General features: G+C 43.6%; 1 protein-coding gene across 3 annotated transcripts in view; it reads right to left on the bottom strand.

The window, feature by feature from the left end:
• LOC110527437 (rho GTPase-activating protein 6) overlaps window positions 1–13,886 on the bottom strand; it is a 90,936-nt gene that overhangs the window by 33,102 nt on the left and 43,948 nt on the right. For all 3 annotated transcript variants that reach the window (XM_036982862.1, XM_036982861.1, XM_036982863.1), the window contains exon 2: window positions 4,603–4,762. In XM_036982862.1, the coding sequence (XP_036838757.1) occupies window positions 4,603–4,762 (160 nt within the window). The remainder of the gene's footprint in view (window positions 1–4,602; window positions 4,763–13,886) is intronic.

The raw sequence follows: 13,886 nt of genomic DNA, 5'->3' as shown, positions 1-13,886 counted from the left end.
CGGAGTGTTAAACGCCGTCTTCCACTCGTCCCCCTCCCTGATGCGCACGAGATGGTAAGCGTTACGAAGGTCCAACTTAGTGAAAAACCTGGCTCCCTGCAGGATCTCGAAGGCTGAAGACATAAGAGGAAGCGGATAACGATTCTTCACTGTTATGTCATTCAGCCCTCGATAATCTATGCAGGGGCGCAGAGACCCGTCCTTCTTCTTGACAAAAAAAAACCCCGCTCCGGCGGGAGAGGAGGAGGGGACTATGGTACCGGCGTCAAGAGCTACAGACAAATAATCTTCGAGAGCCTTACGTTCGGGAGCCGACAGAGAGTATAGTCTACCCCGGGGGGGGGTGGTTCCCGGAAGGAGATCAATACTACAATCATACGACCGGTGTGGAGGAAGAGAGGTGGCCCTGGACCGACTGAACACCGTGCGCAGATCGTGATATTCCTCCGGCACCCCTGTCAAATCACCAGGCTCCTCCTGTGAAGAAGAGACAGAGGAAACAGGAGGGATAGCAGACATTAAACATTTCACATGACAAGAGACGTTCCAGGAGAGGATAGAATTACTAGACCAATTAATGGAAGGATTATGACAAACTAGCCAGGGATGGCCCAAAACAACAGGTGTAAAAGGTGAACGAAAAATTAAAAAAGAAATGGTTTCACTATGATTACCAGAAACAGTGAGGGTTAAAGGTAGCGTCTCACGCTGAATCCTGGGGAGAGGACTACCATCCAGGGCGAACAAGGCCGTGGGCTCCTTTAACTGTCTGAGAGGAATGTCATGTTCCCGAGCCCAGGTCTCGTCCATAAAACAGCCCTCCGCCCCAGAGTCTATTAAGGCACTGCAGGAAGCTGACGAACCGGTCCAGCGTAGATGGACCGACAAGGTAGTGCAGGATCTTGAAGGAGAGACAGGAGTAGTAGCGCTCACCAGTAGCCCTCCGCTTACTGACGAGCTCTGGCCTTTTACTGGACATGAAGTGGCAAAATGACCAGCGGAACCGCAATAGAGACAGAGGCGGTTGGTGATTCTCCGTTCCCTCTCCTTAGTCGAGATGCGGATACCTCCCAGCTGCATGGGCTCAGCACCCGAGCCGGCAGAGGAAGATGGTAGTGATGCGGAGAGGGAGGCGACGGAGAGCGCAAGCTCCTTTCCACGAGCTCGGTGACGAAGATCAACCCGTCGCTCAATGCGAATAGCGAGTTCAATCAAGGAATCCACGCTGGAAGGAACCTCCCGGGAGAGAATCTCATCCTTTACCTCTGCGCGGAAACCCTCCAGAAGACGAGCGAGCAAGGCCGGCTCGTTCCAGCCACTGGAGACAGCAAGAGTGCGAAACTCAATAGAGTAGTCTGTTATGGATCGATTGCCTTGACATAGGGAAGACAGGGCCCTGGAAGCCTCCTCCCCAAAAACAGATCGATCAAAAACCCGTATCATCTCCTCCTTAAAGTCTTGATACTGGTTAATACACTCAGCCCTTGCCTCCCAGATTGCCGTGCCCCACTCACGAGCCCGTCCAATAAGGAGAGATATGACGTAGGCGACACGAGCAGTGCTCCTGGAGTAAGTGTTGGGCTGGAGAGAAAACACAATATCACACTGGGTGAGGAACGAGCGGCATTCAGTGGGCTCCCCAGAGTAACACGGCGGGTTATTGATTCTGGGCTCCGGAGATTCGAAAGCCCTGGAAGTGGCCGGTGGATCGAGGCGGAGATGGTGAACCTGTTCTGTGAGGTTGGAGACTTGGGTGGCCAGGGTCTCAACGGCATGTCGAGCAGCAGACAATTCCTGCTTGTGTCTGCCTAGCATCGCTCCCTGGATCTCGACGGCTGAGTGGAGAGGATCCGAAGTCGCTGGGTCCATTCTTGGTCGGATTCTTCTGTTATGGTGCGTGAATGAGGACCCAAAAGCGAATTAACAAACAGAGTACTTTAATGACGAACATACGTGGGCTCAGATGGACAGGTAGATTCCGACAGGACAGGACAAGGTTGCAGCACACACGATGATAGTCTGGTTCAGGCATGAGACACATAAACAAACAAACAAGAATCCGACAAGGACAGGAGCAGAAACAGAGACAGATATAGGGACCTAATCAGAGGGAAAAAGGGAACAGGTGGGGAACGGGGTGAATGGGTAATTAGGAGGAGACAAGGCACAGCTGGGGAAAAGAGGGGGAGAAAAGGTAACATAACAACGACCAGCAGAGGGAGACAGGGTGAAGGGAAAGGACAGAGACAAGACAACATGACAATTACAGCTGTAAGTCGCTTGGGGTATGTCTCTATCAGTTTTGCACATCGAGAGACTGACATTTTTTCCCATTCCTCCTTGCAAAACAGCTCGAGCTCAGTGAGGTTGGATGGAGAGCATTTGTGAACAGCAGTTTTCAGTTCTTTCCACAGATTCTCAATTGGAGAATTTTTGAACCATTCCATTGTAGATTTTGCTTTATGTTTTGGATCATTGTCTTGTTGGAAGACAAATCTCCGTCCCAGTCTCAGGTCTTTTGCAGACTCCATCAGGTTTTCTTCCAGAATGGTCCTGTATTTGGCTCCATCCATCTTCCCATCAATTTTAACCATCTTCCCTGTCCCTGCTAAAGAAAAGCAGGCCCAAACCATGATGCTGCCACCACCATGTTTGACAGTGGGGATGGTGTGTTCAGCTGTGTTGCTTTTACGCCAAACATAACGTTTTGCATTGTTGCCAAAAAGTTCAATTTTGGTTTCATCTGACCAGAGCACCTTCTTCCACATGTTTGGTGTGTCTCCCAGGTGGCTTGTGGCAAACTTTAAACAACACTTTTTATGGATATCTTTAAGAAATGGCTTTCTTCTTGCCACTCTTCCATAAAGGCTAGATTTGTGCAATATACGACTGATTGTTGTCCTATGGACAGAGTCTCCCACCTCAGCTGTAGATCTCTGCAGTTCATCCAGAGTGATCATGGGCCTCTTGGCTGCATCTCTGATCAGTCTTCTCCTTGTATGAGCTGAAAGTTTAGAGGGACGGCCAGGTCTTGGTAGATTTGCAGTGGTCTGATACTCCTTCCATTTCAATATTATCGCTTGCACAGTGCTCCTTGGGATGTTTAAAGCTTGGGAAATCATTTTGTATCCAAATCCGGCTTTAAACTTCTTCACAACAGTATCTCGGACCTGCCTGGTGTGTTCCTTGTTCTTCATGATGCTCTCTGCGCTTTTAACGGACCTCTGAGTCTATCACAGTGCAGGTGCATTTATACGGAGACTTGATTACACACAGGTGGATTGTATTTATCATCATTAGTCATTTAGGTCAACATTGGATCATTCAGAGATCCTCACTGAACTTCTGGAGAGAGTTTGCTGCACTGAAAGTAAAGGGGCTGAATAATTTTGCACGCCCAATTTTTCAGTTTTTGATTTGTTAAAAAAGTTTGAAATATCCAATTAATGTCGTTCCACTTCATGATTGTGTCCCACTTGTTGTTGATTCTTCACAAAAAAATACAGTTTTATATCTTTATGTTTGAAGCCTGAAATGTGGCAAAAGGTCGCAAAGTTCAAGGGGGCCGAATACTTTCGCAAGGCACTGTATATATAGAACAGGTTGCTAAGAAACTATGCTTCGACATATCTACAGATCATTATGGAATATCTGAAGACAGAGTATGACAGAACAACAGTGAAAAATAGAGAGGGAGCGGGGAAAGGCAGAGAGATACTATGAGAGAAAGGGAGCGGGAGACAGTATGTGTGTGACAGAAAATAGAAAGAAAGAAAGAAAGAAAGAGAGAGAGAGAGAGGAAATAGTTTGGATTCTTGTCAGTTGACTCGGCAAGTTGGACAGCAATCCCAGGAACCTCCAGTCCTCTCTCTCTCTTCCCCACTCCAATTACTTGTAAAACGATCCAACGAGCCATTTGCTTTTCTATTCTCTATTTTTTCAAGGATCTCTGGGCCTCAGCAAACCACCGGCTAACCCAACCGCAGGCGCAAGATAAACAAAACCCACAGTCGAGGTGCTGAAATATCTCAGTAACACATGCCTGAGGGGTTCTGGAATTCATAAGGAACACAGACGAACACATTAAATCATCCGGGGGAGAGGTAGAACCTTTGACTGGAATGCACACCCTGGCTAATATACAACTCTCCACAGAGCATGACTTAGAGCAGAGCAGCAGGCTATGGCCCTATGGTCCTGAGTGGAAAGGGCTACATCTTCATGTGTAAGTGTCTTACTGACACTACATAAGACAGGAAGTTCAGTCCTGAGTCTTTTAGATGTACCGTATAGGAAATCAGGTGTACTGAGGTTTACATCTCAAATCACAAGTGCTTACAGCTTCCTCAAACACACTCTGTGGAGGGGAAGTTCAAGATTGTCTGCTAGACAGTTTGAGGTTTGTCTCGGAGAGGTCCAAGGCGGATGTTGATGGCAAATGTTTGTGAAAATGCTTGTAGCATTAGCACAGGGACAGACTGACTAGCCACATGAACAGACAGACGGACAGGCGGATGGACGGACTAGAAAGGAAGACAGACAGACGGACGTTTAAACACACACACACACACACACACACACAAAAATACCTCAATACTTTACCTTTGGGGATGGTGATCTGACAGCCCAGGTCATAGTCTTGATGGAGCCTGTTGAAGGCTACCTCCTGTAGCCAGGTCCGTTCCAGCTCCGACAGGCTCTGGATGGCCGTCGGCGTCAGCCGTACACTCCGCCCTGACAGGCTGTTCCAGGTGAAGTCACCCTGGGGAGAGATTTCTATTCTGTCACTTGGCAGAGGAACATTTGTTAGTTATCAGGGCTAGTGGCTAGCACCACTGTTACCCTATCTCAAAGCAGCTGTTCTTATTTAATATTTTTGGGATAAGGGGCATCATTTTCACTTTTGGATGAATAGCATGCCCAGAGTGAACTGCCTCCTACTCAGTCCCAGATGCTAATATATGCATATTATTAGTAGTATTGGATAGAAAACACTCTGAAGTTTCTAAAACAGTTTGAATGATGTCTGTGAGTAAAGCAGAACTCATATGGCAGGCGAAAACCGGAGAAAAATCCAACCAGAAAGTGGTAAATTTGAGGTTTGTAGTTTTTCAACTCAGGCCCCATTGAAGATACAGGGTGATATTAGTTATGTTTCACTTCCCAAGGCTTCCACTAGATGTCAACAGTACTTAGAACCTGTTTTGAGGATTCTACTCTAAAGGAGGGGCTCATAAGGGCTCTTTGAGTGAGTGTCTGGCAGAGTGCCACAGCCTCGGTCTGACGCTCTCACCTGAAAGGTAGCTACGTTCCACTTAATTTGTACAGACAAAAGAATTGTCCGGTTGGAACATTAATGAAGTTTTAAGTTAAAAACATCATAAAGATTGATTCCATACTTAGTTTGGCATGTTTCTACGGGCTGTAACGGAACTTTTTTAACTTTTCGTCCGACGTTCGGCGCGACCTGAACAAGCTTTTGGATTTGTTTACCAAACGCCCTAACAAAAGAAGATATTTGGACATAACTGATGGACATTATCGAACATTGTTGAAGACCCAATATGGCGGGTATCTTTTTGTCTAAAGGCTGTACTCAGATTATTGCATGGTTTGCTATCTCCGTAAAGTGTTTTTGAAATCTGACACAGCGGTTGTATTAAGGAGAAATATATCTAAAGTTCCATGTATAATAGTCGTATCTTTATCAATGTTTATTATTAGTATTTCTGTAAATTGATGTGGCTCTCTGCAATATCACCGCATGTTTTAGAACTACTGAACATAACGCGCCAATGTAAACTCAGATTTTTTATGTAAATATGAGCTTTATCAAACAACACATACATGTATTGTGTAACATGAAGTCATATGAGTGTCATCTGATGAAGATCATCAAAGGTTAGTGATTAATTGTATCTCTATTTCTGCTTTTTGTGTCTCCTCTCTTTGGCTGGAAAAATTGCTGTGTTTTTCTGTGGCTTGGTGGTGACCTAACATAATCGTTTGTGGTGCTTTCGCTGTAAATCCTTTTTGAAATCAGACACTGTGGCTGGATTAACGAGAATTGTATCTTTAAAATGGTGTAAATACTTGCTTGATGAATTTTAATTATGAGATTTTTGTTGTTTTGAATTTGGCGCCCTGCACTTTAAAACTTGTTAAGAATAGGGGGCAGTATTTCCCCTTTGGATGAATTGCGTGCCCATAGTGAACTACATCAAAATCTGTCCTAAATTGCTAATATATGCATATTATAATTATTATTGGATAGAAAACACTCTGAAGTTTCTAAAACCGTTTGAATTATGTCTGAGTATAACAGAACTCACAGGGCAGGCAATCTTGCAAACTAGTTTTGAAATCCTGAAAGTTGGGGCAAATTTGACGTCATCGCCCCCTCCCTTCTCAACAAGTTATGGATCTGGAAACACTTCCTATGTCTTCCACTAGATGTCCTCATTCAGTAAAAAGTGTAATGGAGCATTTGCTGTGAACTTTGACCTAATGGGAAGGAAAGTGCTAGAGTGTCGCAAAAGATTCATGTGCTTGAAGGCGCGTATGCGTTGGAGTGCTTCGTCTGTTCCAATCAGCCCCAGATGAACTAGGATGATCCGGTTGGAATGCTATTCGATCTGTATGATCATAACATCCTGAAGATTGATTCTGCACTTAGTTTGACCAGTTTCGTCGACCTGTAATATATAATTTGGAAGTTTTGATGCAAAATTATCCTGGACCAGAAGTCATTTTTTGGGCATTTGAGCGGAAAGTGGTAGCAGATGCTGCTACATGGACACTAGAATTGAACATGATGAAACAGAACAATTTATTGTTGAACTAGGACTCCTTGCACTACATTCTGATCGAAGATCATCAAAGGTAAGGGAATATTTATGTTGTAATTTTGTATTTCTGTTGACTCAAACATAGCGGAGAAATATTGTTACGTCTGAGCGCTGTCTCAGATTATTGCAATGTTAGGCTTTTTCCGTAACGTTAAAAAAAAATGTGACACAGTGGTTGGATTAAGAAGCAGTGTATCTTTTTAATTATATGTAGAACATGTATCTTTAGTCAAAGTTTGTGATGAGTATTTCTGTTATCTGGCGTAGCTTTCTATAATTCCTCCAGACATTTTGGAGAATTTTCTGAACATGGCGTCAATGTAAACCGAGATTTATGGATATAAAATGCATATTATCAAACAAAACATAAATGTACTGTGTAACATGTCATATGACTGTCATCTGATGAAGACTTTCAAGAGGTTAGTGAATGATTTTTTTAAAATCCTGCTTTTTGTCATTTTTTCTTTTGTGGTACAAAATGGCTACGTTTTCTCTTTGTTTTCGTGGTGGTCTAACATAAATATGTGCTGTGTTTTCGCCGTAAAACATTTTAAAAATCTGACACGCTGGGTAGATGAACAAGGTGTTTATATTTCATTTGAGGTATTGGACTTGTTAATGTGTGGAGGTTAAATATTTCTAAGAATATTTTTGCATTCCCTGCGCCACCGTTTCAGCTGAACGGGGGGGTGTAGTTCCTGTAGGGGAACCCATAGGCTTAACAAGTAACTGGCTGTTGCGGGGGGTTCCGCTAGCGGACGAGTTTCAGAAGAAAGTTCTTTCTTTCTGGCCATTTTGAGCCTGTAATCGAACCCACAAATGCTGATGCTCCAGATTCTCAACTAGTCTAAAGAAGGCCAGTTTTATTGCTTCTTTAATCACAACAACAGTTTTCAGCTGTGCTAACATAATTGCAAAAGGGTTTTCTAATGATAAATTAGCCTTTTAAAATAATAAACTTGGATTAGCTAACACAACGTGCCATTGGAACACATGAGTGATGGTTGCTGATAATGGGCCTATGTAGGTACGCCTATGTAGGTATTCCATTAAAACAATTCCAGCTACAATAGTCATTTACAACATTAACAATGTCTACACTGTATATCTGATCAATTTGATGTTATTTTAATGGACGAAAAATGTGCTTTTCTTTAAAAAACAAGGACATTTCTCGGTGACCCCAAACCTTTGAATGGTAGTGTGCATAGTGGAGCAGACAGTATTGTATATGGTAGGTTAGGGAAAGGGGAGGAATGAGAGTGGATCGCTTGACTAGCAGTCAACTCAAAAAGAGCTTCATGAGGAACTCATAAATCACCTCAATCCCTGGATATATGGTTCTGCATTCTCCTCTGTCATCCCTATGAGCTGGTGAAGAGAGAGGACAGAGCTAGACTACCGATGTTTTAGCCAGAGATCAGAGCAGGTCAGCGTTTCTCATCATGAATCTTGTTCTGTAGGCAGGTCTGCAGAGTGGTCACTAGCTGGCACAGCCACAAAGTCTTAAATCTGACACACACACACACACACATACACACACATGGAGTCCCTCCTTGAACCTGCCTTAATACGTCATAGAACTTCATTTAGCTTATAACTTGTTCTTACGCAAGCCTAGTTTTGTGCACCGACCTTGGATTCACTCCTGCTTAAAGATACAACAATACCCACCTCGTGCTCCCAAAACGCCCCAGCCAGCAGAGAGGAACAACAGCATCATCCACCAGAACAGTGAAAAACAGGAGGTGGAAACAGAAGATCTACACAGTTGTACTAAGAGGACAAAGGCTTCTCACCCGCCCTGCAGAGGAGCAGCCAGATGCACTTGCTCCAATAGTTAGTCATTAGCGTCTAGCCCTGTGTGGATGAAACCGCATCACTGTTGTTGTGAGTTCCCCACCCCACTGGTGATGGCAGAGAGCTTGTTCCATTCCAGTCCCCTCCACTGGTTGCACACACAGGACACAGCCGTAAGGGGTGAAGGGAAGGAGGACCCTGCGGTTGAAGGGGGGTGACAACAGCTGGAAAAGCAGGGGCTGCTTGTCTCTTGAGCTGTTAGGTTTGGCAGGGGGGCTGAATGAGATGGCTAAGCTCCAATTCCCCCGAGTCCATCGATGGAACATGTTTGGAATGGCTATGGAACGCTGGTACCTCAGAAATGCTGCTCCCTCCCCACCACTTCGGAGTTCTCTTCAGACTAACTCTAGTCTCTATGAGCACATTTACAATACAGTAAACAGGAAAGCCAGTTGACTTTGACAGTGCTTAGTGTACACAACTAATTTGATACAAAACAATTCAACATTTTTGTAAGAGCCATGACCCACTGGGTGAATTAAAGGGGTCAAATGTATCTACTATGGCTGCTCCCTTAACAACCTCAGGAATAAAAATAATATTGTCCAATTTTATCCTCTCTTTATCCTCTGTATGTACTGTAAACCTTTGCCAGAGAACCAATCAATATTGGGTAAGTTTGCTTTTCGTAATCACTGTTTTCACACTTGGCTAAGGATTACAGTTGACTAGGGATGACTAGAAACTATCTCCCAAGCCTGTTAGCCATCTCTACTCCTGCTCCAAACCCCCAGCTCTGGGGCCCATACGGTCTTCCACACATGGCCTACTCGTTATATAGAGACAGGATCCGACGAGACTGCCTCCCTCCATCCCCTTAGTGTGTTTTACACATCTCTTTTTCCACTACTCACACATAATATCCACTCTGCGCCTGAAAACATGTTTACCCTTGACACAGGTAGACCTCATGGCCAGAGGTACTGCTAATAGGACTAGTGCAGATTGTCACTCAGAATGAGTTGTCCTCAACACATCAATTCCATTTGATTTCCCAGTGAAATCAGGAAAGGAATTCAACTTCCTTGCCAATTGCATTGAGCTGACATAATAAGCTTACTGTTTGCCTTTCAGTAGCGCATTGTCATAGGTGCCAATCACGTTTGAACTTGATTTAATAGCGGGATTAGAATAGAACTGTTTGTCCTTAAACAGTTGTTTGTTTATCCTATGACCCCATTCCGTTCACATTATAAAATGGTTGTGTACTGCAATCGAGTTATTCCATTTGCTTTGAACATCTCTATTCAACCAATCATCAGATGATGTGCTTGAAAACACTTCCTGTTATCTAACTATAATCTTATTCAGGTTGCCATGCTGCTGTGACTAATCATATCACTTAACAATTTGGCTTATGTAATTCAATTTCGTTGAAAAGTGTGAAAGTCTTGCAAGAAAGGTTAACTGTAGCATACCAATAGGGTAGGCCATGGAGGGTAGGCTATTACTCTACTGTGATATACAGGACAAGTCTTAAATATGCCTTAAGGCAGACTGACGGTTTGTTAAACAAAGTATACCATGTATAGAGGGAGGAACAACATCATGTTACACTAGTAATGGCTATTCCAGACCCTCAAATCCGAACTGAAAAATCTATTGACTCATGACAACATTCAACCTATAGGTTCTGTTCTCTCCAAGACCTCTGTGATGTATTGTGGGGTTTTAATGTTTGTCAGGGCAGCCCTTTTCTAAATAGCTTTGGGATGACTCAGCTAATGAGGTGGGCGTATGCGCCTTTTTAAAATCTGTTCAATGAGCGAGGACAAATTGCACAAATTGAAGCAAAATAATATGTGTGTTTCCATGGTAACATGTACACAGAGCCTCAAGTGTTTCGGGATACGCAGAAAACATCACCATGGCAACCATCGATCGAATGCTCAATCGCTAAACTTGGACAAGCTACTGACCTCACTGAATGGACATATAGTAAAGAAAGTGCATCATCAGTTGAATCAATGCGCATGTTTTCATATTAGAAGACCTAATGGAATGTTCCATCTGCTCTCTCTCATTTCTCAGTCAAATGCAATGACCTAAAACCTTCTTCAACAACTCAGCAACCATCAGCAGTAGCAAACCGCACAGTAACTTCATACAATCATACAATCAAACATTTCATTGTGATTTTCATAACACGCTGTCTGCATGAAAACCAGTGAATTTAAAATTGGGAAGGCACAATAGCCCTGGTTGGCACTCTGCCAAAGACAACATGTTCCTCTCTCTTAGATTCATTCTATTATGACCCTGGCGGGTACAATCCCACTGCTTTAATTGAGAACATATTCATCTGATCCAAAGGACCAGAAGAACCTGGGCCCAGAACTGAGGTGTAGGATGTCACTCTAGGTATCAACACATAGTCATAGACTAAAGGTGAGAGCATGGAAATAGAGGTACCCTCAATATGGCCGCCGGAATGTTGACTTGAATAACCGTTCTAGTCATTCTAATTCAATGGGTGAGAGAGCGTAGAGAAAGAATGTTGACTTGAATGGGAATCCTCTGATATGACTGTATTGACAACACATGTCCATAGCGTTGGTTGCAGGACAAAAGATCATGACATCACCCATTAAAACCCAGCAAACAAACAATGTAGCATGTGCTGAACCTAACTAATCAATTCACCAGTCAGATTAAATTCTGGGCCACAGGAGGTTGTTGGCACCTTAATTGGGAAGGACGGGCTCCCCAATGAAACTTTAGAATGAGAATCCAAACCCTGAAAATGAACCAACCAGTATGCTACAGACCTCATTTGCTCGTCTTATTATAACAACAACCATGTGAATGTGATCGTGAACAGATGAAATCAGTGACAACTGATGACCCTGTAATCAACTATCGCCCCTCTAATTTTCTAAATCCATTGTTGCTGCACGTGTATTCTATGTGATATGATGAAAGAGAATCCAATTCATGTACAAACCAAACCTTGAAACACTCCAAAACTAGCATATCCACACCACAGAGAGAGGACAAGCCCTTGGGCCCTTGGGCTCCAATAATACAAAAATAATTTTCTCAATGGAGGAAAATGCACTCCGTCCGCACATGTAACTAACGGCAACATCTGTTCCGTTTGAAAATGACGGTCGGCTCTTCAACCCTCTCAGAGGAGGATACCACATCGCACATCTGGGGATGAAACATACCAATTCCAAATAGGCCTCCCAATCCCAATTTCGCGTAGGGATACCGCCTGATACCGTGGCCCAGGAAACATTTTTTTTTTTGAAGAGGGAGATATGTTAAGAGATTGCAGCAAAGGAATGTTCCTTTTTACATCATTGTTTTTACTCTTTATGTTTTCGTTTTACAGGTCCCGTTGACTCTGACAGGGTAATGGATTACTCGTGTAGCGTTGGGAACCACACCAAGGTGAACATCTGCTTGTAATTACAGCGCCGCTGGGCTAGCTAAACACTGGTTGGCCTGTCAGAGACAAAGGATTGATGGACCCCTCCACCTGCCGTGGTCCATCCGTCTTGCTGCCTGAGAGAAAATAGCCCGGGGAAAATCCTGGTATGTCAACTAGCAAAGACAACTGGGGGGCTAATGAGGAAGAACATATATCATAAACATACAGTGAGAATGAAAAACATGGCTAACTATCCTAGCACATCAATTGTGAGCCTTCATCTCATCTCGAGCATGACTGTCAGGGAGAGACTATATCCCATGCAAAATAACCACGGTGAAGCAGGTGAGGTTACTACCACTGGTCTTATCAACAATGACAAAATATGTAGTGTTTCAGGGGATGGTGTGCTTCCAATGTACTATTCTAATTCGCAAATATGTGGGACTGTGACAACACACCAGCTCTAACTCATGACAAACATGCTTGTTTGATAATCAAGTGGAGTCATATGAGGTAGGTTATTTTGAAGACATTTGGGTAGCACAAACTCAAAACTGTAACGACATGAGAATGTGTGCATTAGGGTAACTGAGTTCAACCCTTGAGGTTGAGGGTATAGATTACATCATTGTTACATAAGCTATAGAACCAAAACAACTCTGGTATCAAGCAAATCTGACTGTTAAGGAGAGGTTGTAGACATTACCCGAGTCAGGCCAGTAAGACAACATGGGTTCAATTAAATCAGAAACACATTGAGTTTGTCAGTAGAAAAAAGGGCCAATCACAGAATGGTTTATTACTGTAAAGTGTTATTAGTGTAAGTTAAGTACTGTAAAGTTTTCCTTCAGCATGCTATAACTTTATGTGTGTGCGAGTGGCCCGTGTGTGTGTGTCATATATTTTTGTCATATAAACTCATGTGAAACTAAACCACACCTCCTCCCACTGCTCTATTCAGCCTATAGCATGACCCTTGCTCCCCTCTCTCTCCTTCCTTCTCTCTTGTTCCCCATCCCCCTGTCCATCCAGCCAATCAGCCCAAACACTAAGGGTCTCTGGTGCAAGCGCTCCCTGCTCTCCATGCCCCTACAGCCGAGATCACCACCTCTGAAGATTGTGTGTAATCTCCCATGCATGCCAGCAGGTAAATCCTCTACCTTTAAGCGCAACAGTGCAGTGAGCTAATGAGTGCTCGTAATGATTCCAATATCATATGCAGAGCTTTCAATGATTAGTCAATCGTGGGGAAAATGTGTGGAAAAAATGTGCCGCCCCTTGCAATTTGACTTGAGTGCTGCTGCGTGATTACAGCTGGAGAGGAAGGCAGATCTTTATTCGACTCTTGGTGAATTGGTGAATTGGAGCCTTTTGAAGTAACAGTTGCGATCTCCGAATGGGCGCACAATAACAAAAGATGAAGATGTCACAACAAACACGTAAACGTGAGGCAGGATCGTAAAGAAGTGTGTGGCGCTGGATATCAGTTTCAAAACTTGAAAAGTGGTAGCCATAAACATCGAAAATACATAATCATTTTGACTGTATGTTCCCATGTCTCCATATTCACTGTCAATGGTCAATGAATGCATACTCTATGTTTCCCCATTTTCACCAATGCATATACTGTCAGGGGCCTGTGTCTTTAAGGGAAATTGTATTTTTTTTAAATACCACCCAAAAACGATCTTCTGGTATTTCTTTCATTAGTCCGCTGTTGTTTTTCATTAGTCCGCTAGAAGCTGGGTAGACAGTGATGGCTGAGTTCCTCACTGGAGATCCAAGTACGTAACTTG

The sequence above is a fragment of the Oncorhynchus mykiss genome, chromosome 7 (genome assembly GCF_013265735.2).
Source record: "Oncorhynchus mykiss isolate Arlee chromosome 7, USDA_OmykA_1.1, whole genome shotgun sequence".
Taxonomy (NCBI): Eukaryota; Metazoa; Chordata; class Actinopteri; order Salmoniformes; family Salmonidae; genus Oncorhynchus; species Oncorhynchus mykiss.
The sequence above is the reverse complement of the archived record's forward strand: the minus strand, read 5'-3'. Positions and strand labels throughout refer to the sequence as shown.